This window comes from Saccoglossus kowalevskii, chromosome 10 (genome assembly GCF_978046115.1).
Source record: "Saccoglossus kowalevskii chromosome 10, keSacKowa6.1, whole genome shotgun sequence".
In the NCBI taxonomy this organism is placed as follows: Eukaryota; Metazoa; Hemichordata; class Enteropneusta; family Harrimaniidae; genus Saccoglossus; species Saccoglossus kowalevskii.
In genome coordinates, this window is record NC_140650.1 from 4,885,052 (window position 1) to 4,908,294 (window position 23,243).

The 23,243-nt window shown below is 33.9% G+C and overlaps 2 protein-coding genes across 5 annotated transcripts in view; one reads left to right on the forward strand and one right to left on the reverse strand.

The window, feature by feature from the left end:
* Nucleotides 1–9,136, reverse strand: part of LOC102807713 (peroxisomal acyl-coenzyme A oxidase 1-like) — a 184,118-nt gene extending 174,982 nt beyond the window's left edge. Inside the window, exons 1-3 of the mRNA XM_085504700.1 lie at nt 9,060–9,136; nt 8,150–8,315; nt 7,032–7,188 (exon numbers count right to left, since the gene is read on the reverse strand). Of these exons, the coding sequence (XP_085360826.1) occupies nt 7,032–7,188; nt 8,150–8,288 (296 nt within the window). The 5' untranslated portion in view covers nt 8,289–8,315; nt 9,060–9,136. The remainder of the gene's footprint in view (nt 1–7,031; nt 7,189–8,149; nt 8,316–9,059) is intronic.
* Nucleotides 9,137–10,729: 1,593 nt separating this feature from the next.
* Nucleotides 10,730–23,243, forward strand: part of LOC100377226 (inositol polyphosphate-5-phosphatase A-like) — a 105,125-nt gene continuing 92,611 nt past the window's right edge. For all 4 annotated transcript variants that reach the window (XM_085504169.1, XM_085504171.1, XM_085504168.1 and 1 more), the window contains exons 1-2: nt 10,730–11,085; nt 11,544–11,585. In XM_085504169.1, coding sequence (XP_085360295.1) covers nt 11,020–11,085; nt 11,544–11,585 — 108 coding nt within the window. In that variant the 5' untranslated portion in view covers nt 10,730–11,019. The remainder of the gene's footprint in view (nt 11,086–11,543; nt 11,586–23,243) is intronic.

Consider the following 23,243-nt stretch of genomic DNA (forward strand, 5'->3'; position numbering starts at 1 on the left):
CATAATTGTAACACCCCACACATGTACTAGGAAATGTTACGTAAATACATTGCATAACCTTGATATTACACTTGCTTTCTGTATCAATGCATCAGCCAATCCATAATTGTAACACCTCACACATGTACTAGGAAATGTTACGTAAATACATTGCATAACATTAATATTGCACTTGCTTTCTGTACCAATGCATCAGTCAATCCATAATTGTAACACCCCACACATGTACGAGGAAATGTTACGTGAATATATTGCATAACAGTGATATTACACTTGCTTTCTGTACCAATGCATCAGTCAATTCATAATTGTAACACCCCACACATGTACTAGGAAATGTTACGTAAATACATTGCATAACATTGATATTACACTTGCTTTCTGTACCAATGCATCAGTCAATCCATAATTGTAACACCCACACATGTACTAGGAAATGTTTCGTAAATACATTGCATAACCTTGATATTACACTTGCTTTCTGTACCAATGCATCAGTCAATCCATAATTGTAACACCCACACATGTACTAGGAAATGTTACGTAAATACATTGCATAACATTAATATTGCACTTGCTTTCTGTACCAATGCATCAGTCAATCCATAATTGTAACACCCACACATGTACTAGGAAATGTCACGTAAATACATTGCATGACCTTGATATTGCACTTGCTTTCTGTACCAATGCATCAGTCAATCCATAATTGTAACACCGCACACATGTACTAGGAAATGTCACGTAAAAACATTGCATAACATTGATATTACACTTGCTTTCTGTACAAATGCATCAGTCAATCCATAATTGTAACACCCCACACATGTACTAGCAAATGTTACGTAAATACATTGCATAACATTAATATTACAATTGCTTTCTGTACCAATGTATCAGTCAATCCATAATTGTAACACCCCACACATGTACGAGGAAATGTTACGTGAATACATTGCATAACAGTGATATTACACTTGCTTTCTCTACGAATGCATCAGTCAATCCATAATTGTAACACCCCACACATGTACTAGGAAATGTCACGTAAATACATTGCATAACACTGATATTGCACTTGCTTTCTGTACCAATGCATCAGTCAATCCATAATTGTAACACCCACACATGTACTAGGAAATGTTACGTAAATACATTGCATAACATTAATATTGCACTAGCTTTATGTACCAATGCATCAGTCAATCCATAGTTGAAACACCCACACATGTACTAGGAAATGTCACGTAAATACATTGCATGACCTTGATATTGCACTTGCTTTCTGTACCAATGCATCAGTCAATCCATAATTGTAACACCCACACATGTACTAGGAAATGTCACGTAAATACATTGCATGACCTTGATATTGCACTAGCTTTCTGTACCAATGCATCAGTCAATCCATAATTGTAACACCGCACACATGTACTAGGAAATGTCACGTAAAAACATTGCATAACATTGATATTACACTTGCTTTCTGTACCAATGCATCAGTCAATCCATAATTGTAACACCCCACACATGTACTAGGAAATGTCACGTAAATACATTGCATAACACTGATATTGCACTTGCTTTCTGTACCAATGCATCAGTCAATCCATAATTGTAACACCCACACATGTACTAGGAAATGTTACGTAAATACATTGCATAACATTAATATTGCACTTGCTTTCTGTACCAATGCATCAGTCAATCCATAGTTGTAACACCCACACATGTACTAGGAAATGTCACGTAAATACATTGCATGACCTTGATATTGCACTTGCTTTCTGTACCAATGCATCAGTCAATCCATAATTGTAACACCGCACACATGTACTAGGAAATGTCACGTAAAAACATTGCATAACATTGATATTACACTTGCTTTCTGTACCAATGCATCAGTAATCCATAATTGTAACACCTCACACATGTACTAGGAAATGTTACGTAAATACATTGCATAACACTGATATTACACTTGCTTTCTGTACCAATCCATCAGTCAATCCATAATTGTAACACCCCACACATGTACTAGGAAATGTTACGTAAATACATTGCATAACATTAATATTGCACTTGCTGTCTGTACCAATGCATCAGTCAATCCATAATTGTAACACCCCACACATGTACTAGCAAATGTTACGTAAATACATTGCATAACATTAATATTACAATTGCTTTCTGTACCAATGTATCAGTCAATCCATAATTGTAACACCCCACACATGTACGAGGAAATGTTACGTGAATACATTGCATAACAGTGATATTGCACTTGCTTTCTCTACGAATGCATCAGTCAATCCATAATTGTAACACCCCACCCATGTACTAGGAAATGTTACGTAAATACATTGCATAACATTAATATTGCACTTGCTGTCTGTACCAATGCATCAGTCAATCCATAATTGTAACACCCCACACATGTACTAGCAAATGTTACGTAAATACATTGCATAACATTAATATTACAATTGCTTTCTGTACCAATGTATCAGTCAATCCATAATTGTAACACCCCACACATGAACGAGGAAATGTTACGTGAATACATTGCATAACAGTGATATTACACTTGCTTTCTGTACGAATGCATCAGTCAATCCATAATTGTAACACCCCACACATGAACGAGGAAATGTTACGTGAATACATTGCATAACATTAATATTGCACTTGCTGTCTGTACCAATGCATCAGTCAATCCATAATTGTAACACCCACACATGTACTAGGAAATGTTACGTAAATACATTGTATAACATTAATATTGCACTTGCTTTCTGTACCAATGCATCAGTCAATCCATAGTTGTAACACCCACACATGTACTAGGAAATGTCACGTAAATACATTGCATGACCTTGATATTGCACTTGCTTTCTGTACCAATGCATCAGTCAATCCATAATTGTAACACCCCACACATGAACGAGGAAATGTTACGTGAATACATTGCATAACAGTGATATTACACTTGCTTTCTGTACCAATGCATCAGTCAATCCATAATTGTAACACCGCACACATGTACTAGGAAATGTCACGTAAAAACATTGCATAACATTGATATTACACTTGCTTTCTGTACTAATGCATCAGTAATCCATAATTGTAACACCTCACACATGTACTAGGAAATGTTATGTAAATACATTGCATAACACAGATATTACACTTGCTTTCTGTACCAATCCATCAGTCAATCCATAATTGTAACACCCCACACATGTACGAGGAAATGTTACGTGAATACATTGCATAACAGTGATATTGCACTTGCTTTCTGTACCAATGCATCAGTCAATCCATAATTGTAACACCGCACACATGTACTAGGAAATGTCACGTAAAAACATTGCATAACATTGATATTACACTTGCTTTCTGTACCAATGCATCAGTAATCCATAATTGTAACACCTCACACATGTACTAGGAAATGTTACGTAAATACATTGCATAACACTGATATTACACTTGCTTTCTGTACCAATCCATCAGTCAATCCATAATTGTAACACCCCACCCATGTACTAGGACATGTTACGTAAATACATTGCATAACATTAATATTGCACTTGCTGTCTGTACCAATGCATCAGTCAATCCATAATTGTAACACCCCACACATGTACTAGGAAATGTTACGTAAATACATTGCATAACATTAATATTACAATTGCTTTCTGTACCAATGTATCAGTCAATCCATAATTGTAACACCCCACACATGAACGAGGAAATGTTACGTGAATACATTGCATAACAGTGATATTACACTTGCTTTCTGTACGAATGCATCAGTCAATCCATAATTGTAACACCCCACACATGTACTAGGAAATGTCACGTAAATACATTGCATAGCACTGATATTGCACTTGCTTTCTGTACCAATGCATCAGTCAATCCATAGTTGTAACACCCACACATGTACTAGGAAATGTCACGTAAATACATTGCATGACCTTGATATTGCACTTGCTTTCTGTACCAATGCATCAGTCAATCCATAATTGTAACACCCCACACATGAACGAGGAAATGTTACGTGAATACATTGCATAACAGTGATATTACACTTGCTTTCTGTACCAATGCATCAGTCAATCCATAATTGTAACACCGCACACATGTACTAGGAAATGTCACGTAAAAACATTGCATAACATTGATATTACACTTGCTTTCTGTACTAATGCATCAGTAATCCATAATTGTAACACCTCACACATGTACTAGGAAATGTTATGTAAATACATTGCATGACCTTGATATTGCACTTGCTTTCTGTACCAATGCATCAGCCAATCCATAATTGTAACACCCCACACATGTACTAGGAAATGTTACGTAAATACATTGCATAACATTGATATTACACTTGCTTTCTGTACCAATGCATCAGCCAATCCATAATTGTAACACCTCACACATGTACTAGGAAATGTTACGTAAATACATTGCATGACAGTGATATTGCACTTGCTTTCTGTACCAATGCATCAGTCAATCCATAATTGTAACACCCACACATGTACTAGGAAATGTTACGTAAATACATTGCATAACCTTGATAGTGCACTTGCTTTCTGTACCAATGCATCAGTCAATCCATAATTGTAACACCCCACACATGTACTAGGAAATGTTACGTAAATACATTGCATAACATTAATATTGCACTTGCTGTCTGTACCAATGCATCAGTCAATCCATAATTGTAACACCCCACACATGTACTAGCAAATGTTACGTAAATACATTGCATAACATTAATATTACAATTGCTTTCTGTACCAATGTATCAGTCAATCCATAATTGTAACACCCCACACATGTACGAGGAAATGTTACGTGAATACATTGCATAACAGTGATATTGCACTTGCTTTCTCTACGAATGCATCAGTCAATCCATAATTGTAACACCCCACACATGTACTAGGAAATGTCACGTAAATACATTGCATAACATTAATATTGCACTTGCTTTCTGTACCAATGCATCAGTCAATCCATAGTTGTAACACCCACACATGTACTAGGAAATGTCACGTAAATACATTGCATGACCTTGATATTGCACTTGCTTTCTGTACCAATGCATCAGTCAATCCATAATTGTAACACCGCACACATGTACTAGGAAATGTCACGTAAAAACATTGCATAACATTGATATTACACTTGCTTTCTGTACCAATGCATCAGTAATCCATAATTGTAACACCTCACACATGTACTAGGAAATGTTACGTAAATACATTGCATAACACTGATATTACACTTGCTTTCTGTACCAATCCATCAGTCAATCCATAATTGTAACACCCCACCCATGTACTAGGAAATGTTACGTAAATACATTGCATAACATTAATATTGCACTTGCTGTCTGTACCAATGCATCAGTCAATCCATAATTGTAACACCCCACACATGTACTAGCAAATGTTACGTAAATACATTGCATAACATTAATATTACAATTGCTTTCTGTACCAATGTATCAGTCAATCCATAATTGTAACACCCCACACATGAACGAGGAAATGTTACGTGAATACATTGCATAACATTAATATTGCACTTGCTGTCTGTACCAATGCATCAGTCAATCCATAATTGTAACACCCCACACATGTACTAGCAAATGTTACGTAAATACATTGCATAACATTGATATTACACTTGCTTTCTGTACGAATGCATCAGTCAATCCATAATTGTAACACCCCACACATGTACTAGGAAATGTTACGTAAATACATTGCATAACTGTGATATTACACTTGCTTTCTGTACGAATGCATCAGTCAATCCATAATTGTAACACCGCACACATGTACTAGGAAATGTCACGTAAATACATTGCATAGCACTGATATTGCACTTGCTTTCTGTACCAATGCATCAGTCAATCCATAATTGTAACACCCACACATGTACTAGGAAATGTTACGTAAATACATTGTATAACATTAATATTGCACTTGCTTTCTGTACCAATGCATCAGTCAATCCATAGTTGTAACACCCACACATGTACTAGGAAATGTCACGTAAATACATTGCATGACCTTGATATTGCACTTGCTTTCTGTACCAATGCATCAGTCAATCCATAATTGTAACACCCCACACATGAACGAGGAAATGTTACGTGAATACATTGCATAACAGTGATATTACACTTGCTTTCTGTACCAATGCATCAGTCAATCCATAATTGTAACACCGCACACATGTACTAGGAAATGTCACGTAAAAACATTGCATAACATTGATATTACACTTGCTTTCTGTACTAATGCATCAGTAATCCATAATTGTAACACCTCACACATGTACTAGGAAATGTTATGTAAATACATTGCATAACACAGATATTACACTTGCTTTCTGTACCAATCCATCAGTCAATCCATAATTGTAACACCCCACACATGTACTAGGAAATGTTACGTAAATACATTGCATAACATTGATATTACACTTGCTTTCTGTACCAATGCATCAGTCAATCCATAATTGTAACACCCCACACATGTACGAGGAAATGTTACGTGAATACATTGCATAACAGTGATATTACACTTGCTGTCTGTACCAATGCATCAGTCAATCCATAATTGTAACACCCCACACATGTACTAGGAAATGTTACGTGAATACATTGCATAACAGTGATATTACACTTGCTGTCTGTACCAATGCATCAGTCAATCCATAATTGTAACACCCCACACATATACTAGGAAATGTTACGTGAATACATTGCATAACAGTGATATTACACTTGCTGTCTGTACCAATGCATCAGTCAATCCATAATTGTAACACCCCACACATGTACTAGGAAATGTTACGTGAATACATTGCATAACAGTGATATTACACTTGCTGTCTGTACCAATGCATCAGTCAATCCATAATTGTAACACCCCACACATGTACTAGGAAATGTTACGTAAATACATTGCATAACATTGACAATTTACTGATTTACTTACGATATGTACAATTGTTTTTCCTTCATATTCAGTCTATGCTCTTTTATTTTTCTTGCTATAATAACTGCCTTTCTGACAGCATTACTGTATCTTTCATTCCGTGACATGAAAGATATGTCCTTATGTTGAAGATCAGGGTCATTGATGGCCAACAATTCTGTAAAAAGTAAGTCATCAAAGTCATTGACTCTCTCGGTATATTTCACAGAATTGTGATGGTATTTATAACTGTCATATGATACACCAACACGGTTAAATGCTGTTTACATTTTCTATATGTAGTGACATCAAAACAAAAAGAGTACTTTGGTTGGTACACAACTGAACAAAAGAATAAAATATAAAAAATAATAATAACTTAATATTCAGAAGGAATGAATTATATACCAATAGTAGACAGAATGGATTGCAATTGGACAAGTGTATAATTGGATAAACCCATAAATGCATAAATAAATACATAAACGCGTAAATTATGATGAAAAATAGAACTACAAAACTAATATCACGAACTCGCAAAAGGTTAAGGTTGTTATTGGACTTCTATTCAGTTGTGTGTTAAACAATCGTGAATCATTGATAGAAAACCTGATGCCACACATTAATTTGCACTTCACTTTAACTTCGCAACATTAAGGTGAAGGAACATCATGACAACATAAATTGACGTTCAAAAGTATCAGTATTTCGCCTCAGTACATATAAGGTTTAAACAAAAGATTCAATCCTTGACAAATACATCAGATTTACAGATTTCCCATTGAGGCGGCATTGCCTGACAGGGTCGATATTCTCATGTAATATTTTCCAAACTCAGAATTAATAACAGCAATTAAGCTACTCGGGCACATGATACCTAAGACACCGCTGACTGGACTAATCAATAATTTAATTGAAAATGAAGAGCATGTCCATGATTTGTCAAAAATTTAGCAAAACCAAAATTCCAAATACAAATAATTACAAATTTGATTAATGTATTATTATACAAGCCATAAATCCATCTATATGTTCTCCAACGCAAAGCATTTCATTTTTATTATCATATTTAGCAGTGTGTGTTTGCGTTTGTAGAGCAGCGTGATGGGACTTAACGTGAAAAAAAAAATGTTACTCACCACAACGTCTTCGCCTTGCTGTATTGTCTTTTCCACCATCCCTCATGTAAGTGAGTTCTACGGGATTAAAAGTGGCAGCGTCTCTTTCCTTTTGTAGATCTGGATTTACTTTAACTGGGACAGGGTGGAAGGCGTCCATCGTGGTCGGTACTGCACAGGTACTGTCCTAGATATCAGAGGCATATATATATATATATATAAATGTTAATGGTTCAATGGTCCACAGTCCAAGAGACTGGTTCAAAGTCTATAGTACAGAAATCATTAGCGACGTGTATTATATTTTACTATGTCTTGAAAATATCAAAGTACATTATTTTATGAACTAACTACAAAAACTCTTGTTGTCAGCTATTACAAACAAATCCACAGTAAACAAATCACCAGCTCATGCTCTGACAATTTTTGTATTATCTTGATAGTCCAGACTATTAACTCATTATCTGAAATAAGCAGACATCATGTGACTGATAACGTCATCAACAATAGAGAAATATCGTACGTTTGTATATATGTACATTTAGTCGTATTAACGAAATCCGTGAAGAACACGATAGACCCTTACTGAAAAAGGATTGAAAATACTGGCAAACAGGAAAACATATCAGGAGGTTTGCTTGCACACCATTTCTCATGTAATACGTGGAGTTTATAATTGATTTAACTTATGGAAATTAACGAGTTACCATGGCGTTTGCAGTGGGTCCAGCAATAACATCTCGATTTTGACATTTCTGGACATTTCATGACCAATATCATCAACAATTAGAATACACGATTCTCTTAGGACTATTTTTCATATTGCAATACATTTGCACATTAACCATAATTGTGTATTAGTAATAATCCACAAGCGCAGCTCGGTTGCAGAAATAAAATTTTGAATAAAATATAAAAAAAATCTACCCACCGAGTCGTTTTCAATATGTGGTGTACATTCGTTATAACAGTGACCCAGATTTACTGCGCAATGGAGTTGATATGCGTGCGTTATACCACCTGAAAAACGGATTGTCCATTCTGATTGGCTGGGCGATAAGTTATTTTAGTTCTCGATCTTGATTGTATTCAGTTTCCCACACGTACATTCACCCCTGACCGCCAATCGTAATGCACGCATAAAATAAGCAAATCATATGTGATGTGAATCCCGCACATTTAACAGTTTGAATACTGAGTGATGATGCTGACATCGAACTTGGTGGGAGAATTTGGCCCTAAAAATTGGGTTTTAGACGAAATGAAACATTTTTATATTCAAATTTAACTAAAAAATAAATATAAGAGAGAATACATAGTAATGTGGAATCACTGAAATAATAATGACACTTTGTAGGTTTAGAATATACTTATCGTAACTTTATAATGTCCAGACAAGTGCAAAGAAAATACATTAAAATAAATAAGTGTATTGTCTGATCATGGCCCTGGTGAAATTATTTGAACGCCAAAACAGTTACGAGTTAATTAATCTCCTGCTATGAAAACTGGGTCAGGGGCATTACTTATTGAACGCCTCTCGTATTAATGGGTCTGTCGCCTTTTACGGTTTCAGTTTATTTACTCATTTGTTTGTCCAAATCGAACGTCTTAATGAATAATTAATCACATGATGTAATTCTCAGTGACGTACATGTAATTTGAAATTGTTTTCATCAAGATCTGACGTAGGCGGCGGATCTGCAGAATCAGTTTGGACATTAATTTTAAGTTTGTTATCCTACATTGAACGTTTTTTATATTTCTTCAATATTTTTCTGCGTTTTTACTCATTCACATTATTTTAGTGTATGTATAGTGTTTCTCTTTATCGTCATAGCTACAAATCGACCCTGAAAGGCCACGAACAGACTGAGTGGCGCCCTCAATCTCCGGTGATTGAATTTTGAAACTTTCACAGGATAAAACCATGGAGGTAGCTCCACGATAAAACCAAATACACAAATACAAGAGAATACAAAGTGACCAGCCTTTTGATAAAACGTAACGGTATGGGCGCTTGAAAGATTATAGATATTACATGTACGAACAAAAAAATAAAGTACACAATATTTGTAACCCGGTATACCAAATAATTTCTGTAATTAAAAACATAAATTAATAAAAAAAAATTAACGCGGTAGCAACATATAACTGGACTTGCATACAGTCTCTTTGCTTTTTGGTGAATTTTCAATAAAACAATATGCATAAATGGCGAAAGCCGGGTTACCGCAAAACAACATTATTATAAAGCCCTCGTGCAGTTTATTTGTGTCCGTACTTTATGAATCTACGTGGACTAGCGGAAAGGAAATAAAACTCATAATTTGATTTGTGACGTTTTTCTCTTAGTTGTGACGTTTTAACATTTCCGAAACATGGGCACACTGCGATCAGAGCTAGAAAGATAGGTCAGTGTAACACGTTCGCAATAAACAACTGCGTCATCACTTTGTGTGCACATGCAAAAAAAACATTGAGGCCGCTATACAGCTCAATGATTTCCCATATTTGCCGGTGCCGGTAATTTATGATAATACCGAGTTGGACTGTGGGTAGAATTCCCACTAAAGTAATACCATCATAAATAGAGTGACAGAGCAGCCCATGTATGTACGATCGTATGAAGTGGCGGAAACATGTTTAACCTTAGGTAGCCCAAGATCGTGATATACGAGTGAGCAGTGCAGTCAGTCGGTAGACTTGAGCGATACACTTGCAGTGTCGGAGAATTACGACTGTGTTCATTGGATCCATCGATCAGCGTTACTCGCAATCGGCAAAGCATTGACAGTTCTATTCTCTGGACGTAGTAGCCTGCACCGCGTCGATCGTCGCGTTGTTGTGCTTAGTTTGTATTTATTGATTTGTCAACGTCAACTAGAAATATGGCGACAGAAAAGCTTGCTAACGTAATGTTAATTACGGCCAATGTTGGATCCATTTTCGAAGAGGTATGTCACTTGATAAATAATCTCAGAGCATGAATTCAGCCACTTTCCCTTTGTCCGTAGTCAGAACAACCGATCAGTTAGTTGTATTTTTGGTAGGCGATATATCATGTCTTGCTGCGCCAGGCATGCAGTCAGTGCAGTGCGTAGTGGATATAGTTCATTATATTAGAATTATTTCGGGCTGACGTTTGGTATGTAGCCAGTCAATACTGTAAAATAAACACACACTCGAAGCCTGACTGGTTTAGTATGTAACCTGGTTTTAGAGGTCATACTTATTTCCTTACAGCTATGGTGTGTGGAATACAGAAAATGGACTATATTGTATACATTGCACCCTGTGTTCTACATTTGGTGTGGAAAGAACAAATCAACAATGTATACAATCTGTATATCGCATAGGTAATGTATCGTGATTATTTGTTGTTATAAATTATTCCATTCTATTTATTTCACAGCCTGATACTTTGATGCCAATCTGGATGAAAGAATTTTTTGAGGTAACAGTTTATTTATTTTTTTCATAATCATAATCATAATCATAATCATAAACATCATCATCATCATCATCATCATCATCATCATCAAAGTATTCTCCCCATTTTCAGTCACAAAAGATACATAAATGCAAACACAATAATTACTGCATCAAAAGTGAAAAATACTATTAATTACAAAATTAAAAGATATTTACAATAAACCATATAACAAATGAGAATGCAAAAAAATAATTTAAGGATTTACAAGCTGTTTAAAGAATAAATGTGATGACATGGCAATATCTCTTGCATTGTTCATATTATTAAGTATGGAAGCACAGGGAGCCCAGGAACTATAATCAACTGTAATACACAGTCTCTATGAGCGGGGGGGGGGGGGGGGGGGGGGGGTATCGGCTGGTATCTAGTGTAAGAAATAGACAAGGGATGAAGGCTCCAGCCAGCTCACATTTTTTAAACTCGAAAAAACAGACGAAAAGAATGAAAAATAAAATATAAAAAAAATACCAGGTTGAAGAATATTAGTTGCTTCTTCAAATTTCGCCAAAGCCCTACCTACATTTTACCGATATCTGCTAAATAAATCAAGAAAACTACACAAATTTACTCCATTTAGGAATTCCTAACGGTTTGCCCGAACGCACGGCACAGTTGGAGGCGTGGCCTGTTCAGCATTTGTCAACAACCAATCACAAGACTGGTTACGAACCACATCGAGGTCACGACTCGGTTAGCCTTGCTCAACTGGTTCGTAACCAGTCTTGTGATTGGTTGTTGACAAATGCTGAACAGGCCACGCCTCCAACGGTGTCATGCGTTCGGACTAAATTCCTAAATGGAGTCAATTTGTGTAGTTTTCTTTATTTATTCTGCATCCCCCCCCCCCCCCCCCCCCCGCGCTCATAGAGACTGCGTATTACAGTTGATTATAGTTCCTGGGCTCCCTGTGATGGAAGTGAAGGTTAAAGTATACAGATTCTAGCAAGCTGACAATTTCAATTAGTTAGCAGACTGAATGTTACCAGTTAGCATTAACAAAATATCATTATGACACCAATTTAAGCTGCTGAACATAGAGCATAGTTGTAAAAAAAAAAAAAATAAATACTTTTTTTCCCCTGCAATTTATAATAATGTGATATTTAATTATGTGTCATATTGAATCGTGTAGATTTATTTCATATGTATTCGATGTCAAGCATTTTGATTTTGATAGGGAAACTTATACATCTGGTGTTATTTGACCTATACTTGAAACGTCAGGTTAGCATTCCTTGTTTTATCGGATGCTCTACATGTTTGTAGTGTTTATATCATTCCACACTGAACCATGCAAAACGGTCAACGTTATAAATCAAACTGACTTTTGAAGTGCAGTTTGACCAATCCAGTGACATACCATTGTATTGTGACATCATAGTGAATTTGGTTTGTTATTGCACAAGGTTGCAGTTCTGGCTGTTTTTTAGTGAATCCTGGTCGCTGGTTTTGACCTCCCTCATAAGTCTGTGTTACACTCAGGACATACCAGTCATGGGTCTAATACAACATCCATTACACTAATAGTGATCAATATAATGATTTAAAATTCTTATTGAAGACTTGAGTTAGTTCAGCATGCACAGCAAAGCTGAATAGCTGGTGACCCAGTTTAATACATAAAGTGTGTGCTAACCTTCTGAGGACCAAGTATGGCTTAGAGTGAGAGAATTGTCAGTTGTGTATAAATACAGGTCTTTTAGTTGCAGAACTCTAAATATAATGTTTATACATTGTAATATTGATTGTTATTTTTCATAATAAAAAAAGAGCAAAAAATAGATGCAACACTGCATCCCTGTTGCAGAAATCTATACTGGTTGTCTTAGATTCTATTGCCTCAGTCATGTGATCCATCTGTAACCTTTGACCTAGCAATAAACATTTCCTACTGGATTTCAGTTATACATGTGTAGAGTTGATGCTAATTAACAGTCTTCACAAAGTTTTCACGAAATTTTCTCAGTGAAAAGAAGTTACTCTCTGAAATTGGCGAATCCAAGCAGGATTACCTTCATTTACATGCATTTTGAATTCAAATCACCTGATTCAAGGTAGTTTTTGAGATGAAATCACAACATTTCTCATACATACTTACATACATAATATACATCTGCCACCTTAATGCATATATTACAGCGTGCCGTAATTTTGCGGTATTTTAGGGGGTATTTTCATCCTACCATACTAGTATTAGGAGATCATGCAAATTCCAAATATGGAACAATTACATGCATAAGCATTCTCTAATAATTCGACCAGACCCCATACAAAGAAGTTCCCTCAATCTGTTCTTACCATTAAGTAGCCTTGGGAGGAAAAAATGTATAATAATATGGCTATTACGAGGATACTGAAAAGTATGCCCGAAAACAGTACAGCTTGAGTATTAACCGACGTGCAGCGGAGGTCAATGCGACCATGTACTGTCTGAAGAAGCAAACAGTACCTTAATTATTATTAAAAAACTAATATAAATTATCATTTTGATCACATGATACTATTTTGTGATTCATAATAATAATATTGTAAACCACTTTAATTTCCAAAGAGACAAATTGTGAGTCAGTAAAAATCATTGTAGCAGTGAAAATTTCTCTTGGGTCTCGGTGGCTTTGTCTTCAATAAAATCCCTTCAAGCAGGGAAAATTAAACGGTTACAGTATGAGCCTCTCTGAAATCTGAACCTTCTAGAAAGTATTTTATAGCAGCTTTGTATGACTACTATAATTTTCTATAAAGAGGGCTACCATGGTGAATTGGCAAAGCGATTACTACTCTACAACTATTAACAATGATACTATAAGCAGAAGAATCATATTTACTGAAATATTGGGAGATAAACTCTCTAATTATATAATAAGCACTGGGCATGTTTATCTGAATCATTTTTAAAGTCAAATTGCCTGAGAAATGACACTATATATGTATATAATATATTTAAACATATGGGGTCAGTCATTCATACACAGTGCATTGTTATTACATTCGAGTACATATCCTATAATATTTATTATTAATTGGGGTGCGTATTATAATTTATCTTACACTGTCCTTAGTATATATTTAGCTATTATTTAATATTAAATGTCTATAATTTACTTTCTATGGTTTTTTGGTGCTGATTAAATTAAATTTTTTTTTTAATTATCATAGATGTATTGAGAAAGGGATTTATTGAAGAATAGTTGTCATTAGCATGCATTTAATGTGGGGTGTCATTGGAATGGCTTTATTGAGAGATTATCAGTAGTACATTCCATTTATTTGGGGGGGGGGGGTAATGAGCTAGGATGTATTGGGGAAGGGATCATTAACATCAATTTATGAGGGAAGGGTGTCATTAGCATGAACTTACAGGGGAGGGGGTTGCCATAAGTGGGAGAGGGTGTTATTACAATCGACTAATTTAGAGAGGGGTTGTGGAATTCCATTGGGATCCCAAATAGAAATGCCCAGATATGTGGATGTATAAAATATATAGTTCAAAAGGCAATAATTGTTACTCAAAAATACCTTTTTAAGTAAAGTATTACTGATCATTCTGATTATCCAGTTAAGTTGTTTGCATATATGAATGCAGACTAAACTCAGCTGATGAAAACTTTACCCTTTGTGATCTTACTAAATGTAGTTATATCTAATGCATATCAGACAGTTCATGAATGGCGCTCTCTCAAGTTTCCTAGATTGGACAGCTATAATTGTTAAGATAACCACTATTAGAAATAATGAATTGAAATAACTCTGTAAAGACGGATGAGTACTGTCTAGTTAATTACATGTGATGCATATTGACTTACTCGGCAGCGGTTGAGTACTGGAACTCTTAGTCAGATGTGTAGATGTGTTATTAGGGTGCATGTACTCACATAAAAAAAGATGTATACTTCGGCTCTGCAGAGCTGGCCCCCTCTTGTTCTGCATTAGAGTTATGAGTTCTCTGTTTCAATAAAAAAAAAGAATAAAGCCTCCTTTTTTGGGGAGAACCTTGACTTTTTATCAAAATGGAAAAATGGAGAAATTTTACTTTCAATTTTAATCAAAATATATGTTTAAGTCCCCCCCCCCTCAAATTGAAATGGAAAAAAACTTCAACCATACATATATTTTCTGTTTTTACTTTTTTATTATCATGATTTTATTCTTTATTATAATTTTATCAATATCTCAACAGAGATTCGATAACAATAAAGTTATTATTATTACATGTACATTGATCTTTCTGTAATGATTTATATACTCAACAGAATCACTAAAGAAAATTGATTTTCAACTGGTTTTAGTTTTTCAAGATTACAGACGGGTGATATGACACAGTCTGTGTTTCAGGAAATTGCCTTGCATAAAGCATCCATTGAAGTACATGTATAATGTGTATGTAGTGTTAGTAATTATTTATGAGTGTGTTTATTAATGTACCTGGGTATGAGAAAGATTGGAATTTAAATCCCATCAGCAAAACTTATATTGATGACTTGTGCAGTTATTTTATATCAATGTTGTGAATATTTTATGGGGATGTTATATCTCGTATACATGTATCTGATTTATTTGAAATGAATACATGTACTACACTCAATTTATATTTTAGGGTAAATATTTCACTTTGCAAGACTGCAAGTTTATGACTTTCTTGCAATTAAACCATTTTGTTGTGTTTAATACTACCACTGTTATTCAAATGTATTTTATGATATTTTACGTTTTTTCAGAAGGTGCAGCCAATTTTTAGGAATTAGAAAAATAAAAAATATATGCTAAAACTAGAGCTGCTTCAAAAATTTAGATTTTTTTTACCGAAAAGTTGTAGAAAATTGGTGAATTTATCAGTTCTCAAAAGTGCAAAAATTCAGATCTTAAAACAACGTTTGGTGATGTATTTTTTTTCCCGTTCATTTTTGCTAGCCATGGATGTATCATAAGCAGTACTTGAATGTTTTGAATGTATGTAACAACGTGTTCTGTGAAGCTTCATATTTCTATAAGTATATAATGTACATAAAAAAATCATGTGTGCTAGCTAGCATATAACATTTATCTTTTTTCCACATACTGTGAAATACTTTATTTTCGCTTGGAATTAATTTTCGCTATTTTTGCTGAAGGAATGATTCAGCGAAAATAAAATCCAGCGAATATACCTTTTTACATTCAACTCAAAAATCAGTGAAAATAAATTTCATACAAAATACCAAAAAATTCTTTTCAGCGAAAATAAATTCCAGCTAAAATAAAGTATTTTACTGTATTAAATGTATTTATAAGACAGCATAATATTTTAAGACTTTGTGTGCAATATAAACTGGTTTTACATAATCATGCAGTATAAATATTGTGAAAAATACACATATTTTGAAAAAAATCTCTTCAAAGAAAAGTAACTCTTGTTTTTGTAAAGATAACAAATCCCATATTCATCAAATCTGAGTATGCACGCTGTCAACTCATTTGTAGTACATTGTACAAAATCTCAAAAAAAAATTTTTATCATTTTTTAATGATTAATCAAAATTTCAGAGAACAAGAAATGTTGTGGAGAATTATCGACTGACTGGGTGAGTTGATATGGCTGTGTTAATAACATGATTGATTCAATTCGTTGGAATAAACAGTTTAGCCATTCTTGCAACTATCATTAATCCTTCCCCTCTGCCTCCCCTGTTGACCTGATCCGTAGAAGTTTATCTTATTAGAAAATGAGTTTGTGTTATTAGATACGCTGGATGAATATATTTATTACACTTTGGTTCCAAGATTTTTATGTAATTTTTCGGTTGTCACTAGACATATTAGGGTGGGTGGTCTATTTCCGTCTGTGATTATTAATAGTGTATTGTGCTTATATAGATATCTTTGATCAAAATCAGTCATATTTTAATTGATGATTCAGCATACAATAAATGTAATACTGTATTCGTTAGAAGCACATTCCCAATATAAGTGTGTATAAATAATAAAAAATCACATTGACTATGTAGTAAATCATTAAAATTTACTTATTTTGACCATAGAACAATCTAATTTATGTATGTGCATGCATATGTGCATATTAATAAAGCAAAATAATGCTTTTCCATGCATGCTACAAACATGTACCTTGATGGTGTCAACTATACTTCAAGTTCCCAAGTAGTATGAACAATTAAAACAAGAGGATTCAAATAGTGGATTTTCTGTTTATTGTGGACCTCTTGTTTTTTTTATATTCAATAGTTTTATAGATGAGATGCCCTTATTTCATCAAAATTGTTCTTTATCAAATGTGTGTACTACATTATTAAGCATGAAAATTTTCAAAATGTAGTTTGAATCCAACACATTGACGCTACAACTATCCTATAACCATTGTTGGTTCTATTTTTATACTTGATTACAACATGAAATCTCAAGATTGATGGAAAATTCAGAGATGGGACTGAAAATTGAGCATGGTTTATCAAAATGTGAATAATTTTCTGACTAATTGAGACTATGAAAGCACGTGTGTGAAAACATGGTTGGTTTAGACATGGTAAATTAAACAGCGACAGATGCTGTGAGTCTGAAATTACATTACTATAACATATAATGAGTTTTCTTGTACCTTAGTTGAACAAGTTATTTATGATATGATATTGACAGTAATCAACCATAAATACATCCTGCAATTACCACGTAATGATGTAAAATTCTCCTCATAAAAGCGCAATTTTCAAATCATGATGAAAGCTCAGTTAAATAAAACTTGGCATGTTTATGATAATCAATAAATTTAACACACTGCATTTCACATTCTGTGCATATTGATTAGGTAATTTGCATATCAGTTAATAGCATGTTCTTTTACATTGTATTTGCATACTGTTTTTAATATGTTTTCTAAAATGGATTGAAGTTTGGTTTATGCCCAATGTTTATGTTGTTGAATGTCTGATAATAATAGTTTGCAATTATTCTGTGCATTATGATGCTTGGAAACTAATTACACAAACACGCCACATTGTTCCTACAAATTTGAGTAAATTATTGGAAATACCGGTACGTGTAGCCCAGACATTCCTAGTTTTATCTGCTAATGGAGAAATAAATTCATTCATGCCTGATTTTTATGGCATGAGATCATATAGCATTAAGTTATCCATTATATTAAAAATTTAAAAAACCCAAATTGTATTTAAAAAAGTGTCTAAATTTAATGCTAAAAAATTGTGCACTGATCTCACCCTATACATTTATATGATGTGTGATATTTTAGACATGTCTGTCTGATTTCATTGCAACTTGTTATCAAGGTCATGTACAGTATGATGGTTTTCAAAAGGACATTATTCTGTTGAGTTATTGAATGTTTAATTTAGATTTACCTTGCCAATCACTGGGGTGGGGGTAGGGGTGTTGGATCACTCATTAAGTTGTTTCCACATATTAATTAATCTGTCGTTTAGTGTTCCATTCGTAAATTGTATCCTAGTAAGTAAATTGCTGTGTTTGATGTATTCATCAGGCTACTACTAAAAGAAGTCTGAAATTCATGTCACATAGAGTCAATAGACCCTGCATATTTGAGCATAGAGTTGATTGTACCACAGTGATAGAGGGACTGTGATTGTACTGAGCCTCAACAGTAAACATTTATAAGTGTATCTTTCCCATGTTTTCATTACACTTACTTATTAATTCATTCATCTAGTGAATTCTCTCACAACACAGAAGTAAGCGAGTTCTTTGCTTAGTGGTTATTTTTAGATTTTAGTAGAGTATGTCTGTTATGAATTGATTGAGGTCAGGAGCTGTACTACATGAAATATTGCTTACAAGTACCAGCAAGTGTGTTTGATTAATTAGGAATAAACCATTCATGCACAAGGGGTGGTCATTGATTTGAATGATCATAACCAATTATATTCAAGTTCAGTTTCTATATGTTTTCTTTAAGTATTTACTAATTTTTATTTTGTTTCAATTCACTCACTTGAGTTTAATCAAATACATCATTTCCTACTGGGTAGCTCATTTTAATTTGACGTCAATGACCTTGATTAAAAGTGGTATATCCTATATTGTATAAGCTGACTGTAAGTATATCTAAATATCATAATTTTGTTTCGTATCACTGTAAATCTCATTTAAGATTTTAAACTAATGCCCGTACAACATTACACACGTGTAGTACCATTATTAACTTTCCAATGCAAAGTTTATAAGATCATCCCTGATTAGTCACTTAATGCTAAATACCTTACAGGTCAGCCAATCAGGGAACACCTTACTTTTTTACCAGGTAGTACTGACCAATCTGATCCTGGCTTAATAGGTTGAAGAATAATGAAATCATATTTATCTTTCACATGCATTCATGAAAATAACAAAAAAGACTAAAAGTTCTGCAGCTTCTTCACGAAATTCATAAAAAAAAATTGTGTTTTGTGAAATTAAAAGTTTACAGTAATGCGGTGTTTTTGCGAATTTATAATATCGGTAGATAAAACACTATGTTAATTTGTTACCCTTAATTGGTTGCAGTTTGACCCTTGACCTGGCGGAGAGGTATGAAATGAAATCATTGACGGACAGATGGCAAAAACATGTACATTTTAATGGTTTTGCAGTTCTCTTACAGTGTCCATTCAACCTTTTCTACACCAGACTTCCTCGCCAAAATTATTCCGTTTATACATGTTGTATTCTTCAATATTTCTGGAAATAAACCCTGAGTTAGCATCAATATTTGCTATCTGTAGTCTGGGGCCTAGAAGTACCATGTCCGGGGCCTAGAAGTACCGTAATAACGAGAAGCTATATCATGCTGGGGTACAAGAATGTATGAATCCCTACCAGTTGCCAGAGAGCTTCCCACAATGCAATAGGTTCAATGCAAAGTTCACCATTTAGTTATGGTTGGGATGACATGAAAAAGAAATAAACTCAACATCAGTATTAACGTGGACATATGTTTGTGTCTGTTTGTTTATTGTCCTTGGCATACATACATATATCTAATTCCAATATGGCAGTCATGGTAATTGTAACTAAAAAATCATGTGATCCATTTAGTCAAAGCACACAAAAATAATTTTCTATTGCTGACCTACAAATTTACAGATTTAATTTATTCTTTGCAGTTATATTTTTTTTGTGTGCAATATCCTCTCAAATGCAGCCTTTCTTGCAGCACGTCATATTTTGGCAAACACTCACAAAAGGATTGTCTTACTCAACGATGAGCCTCTGTTGCCATAGTGAGCTCATGTTACCATGGCAGCAGATCAATAAAGGCAGTAGATGATTTAATTTGAAAAGGCTTTGTTGAGAGCTCGTCGGCTGATCACTATAGTTTTGTCAGGAAATAAAAAGGACAACCATTCACACTGCGTTTCACTTGTAAATCAGCCGTGACAGGAATATATGTTTACTGCTAGGTGGTACTGTAATTCATATTTATTCTGTCATTTGTAGTATCATTGGTCTGCAATTAATTATAATCTCGCAGGAAATAACATCAAACTCACTACCGTTTAGATGAATATACGAGTTTTTAAAAAAAAAAACTTGTATTAAATTTATCAAATAAGGACTCAATCTCATCTATCTATAAGTGTAATGAATATGTTGCTTGCGAATATTAACGGTTGGTTTTATTGTAAAGAATTCTGTGTTTAATTTAGAAAAGAAATTGAAAAATTGGTGAGGCAAGAAATATGCTGGAAGAGACAATTTTGAATATTTATCAAACTATCGTTTAGAAAAGAAATTGAAAAATTGGGTGAGCCAAGAAATATACTAGGAGAGGCAATTTTGAATACCAGTATTTATCAAAATATCATACTTATGATGTAAAAATAGAGAGTGGTGTAAGCTGTCAGTCTGACTGCAAGGATGGTAATGGTTTTACTGCAGTAAATATGTACATATTATATCCTATTATATTTTCATTATTTTAATTTTTTGTACTTTGTGTTAGCAGTATATCAATAATGACTTTAGCAAGGTCAAAGGTCCAACACCAGTGAAAACTATCATTTGCATCTACATGTGAACTCATGCCATTGCTGCAGACAAACAAATATGGTATATATACATGTACCTTTAAAACATGACTTCATCTCATCATTTATTTTGTTGATTCAGATGTAAGGCCAGAAGAGTTTTTTTGTTCAGTTTGACAGATTATTCTCAATTCAGAGGAAATGATGTACATTCACCATGTGACAGGTGCTTTCTTCAAAACAAAGCATAATAATTTGATTATAAATAAACTTAATTATAATTACATGGCCAGGAAATGTATTTTAATGCTAATTCATCATTAGAATATTTTTCCCAGATAATAAAGGATTTATTGACAGCATTTAGCAGATGGGCAGCTAGTAGAAACAACCAATCAGTTAACCTTTTCACAACCAGTTTCCTCTTTTCATCACAAATTCACAAAATAGTCCCATTTATAGTCTACACTTTCCTTCTGAAGATTGGGACAGAAATAGCCACATTTTTTGAGTAAGAACTGACAATTGAATGTTAGCTTTAAAATTAGCCTTTACTTCCATAAATATTGAAGAATTTAAGTGCAGAATTTGGGTGGGAAAGTTTGGTGGTGAAAAGGCTAAGCATCCTGATCACAGCATTGAAACCATGGAAACCATGGTAATCTACCACTGATATGATGGTCTGAATTATTACCCTTTTTAGCAATAAAAACTATCAGTTTAATACATGTAGCTGTCAGATAGTAAGTGAGTGCTTGCTATTATAAGATTGGAAATTATAATACTTTGATAAACGCAGTACAGTTGCATGGTTTGATTTTCTTTCTTTATTGTTCAGACATGCATGAAATAATTTAACGTAAATATCATGACGTTTAACCATATCAGCAGTTATATTTCAACGCCACAGCTGTGAATCATATGAACCATAGTCCTGTAATTTGTTATATTATGAAATATAACATAGAAATACACATACATTCCACTTATTGAAGAAAAATAAGTGAGACTTGATAGAGAAATTGTTGGTGTTACGTACGTGCTTTATAACTACTTAATAACCACTGTGATATGGTGTAGAGCTATTTTCATTTAATTTACAAAAATCAGATTCTGTAAACAACATTATTGTCATCTTGAAAACAATTCAACAAGTTCAAATTCACACAGTACTTCATTCAAAGTTATTGCTATTGTAACCAAACATAGGTGTTTTATTTTTATAAGGTGCATGTACCCGGTATATGATGAATGTTTATATGAAAATTGTTTTAAATTATACCAAGTTGCATATGCCAACATGATTGTACAATTTACAAAAAACAAAATACTTGCACATAGTACATTAGACACCTGTATTGAATTCCTGCATTCCATCACCTGGTTACAGCATGTACAAAATATATACCTTGACTACATGTAACTGACTGTATAGGTTTTACACTACAATTATAATTCTTATCAATGTGTGTTCACATAGTCTTGTACCTGAATGTAATTCTCTTTATTGTTTTTTGGAAGGAATGGCAAATCAAAATACTGTAGAATACTTTATTTTAGCTAGAATTAATTTTCTCTGAAACAACTTTTTGAGTGTTTTCTATGGAATATATTTTCACCGATTTTTGAGAAGTTGAATGTGAAATATAGG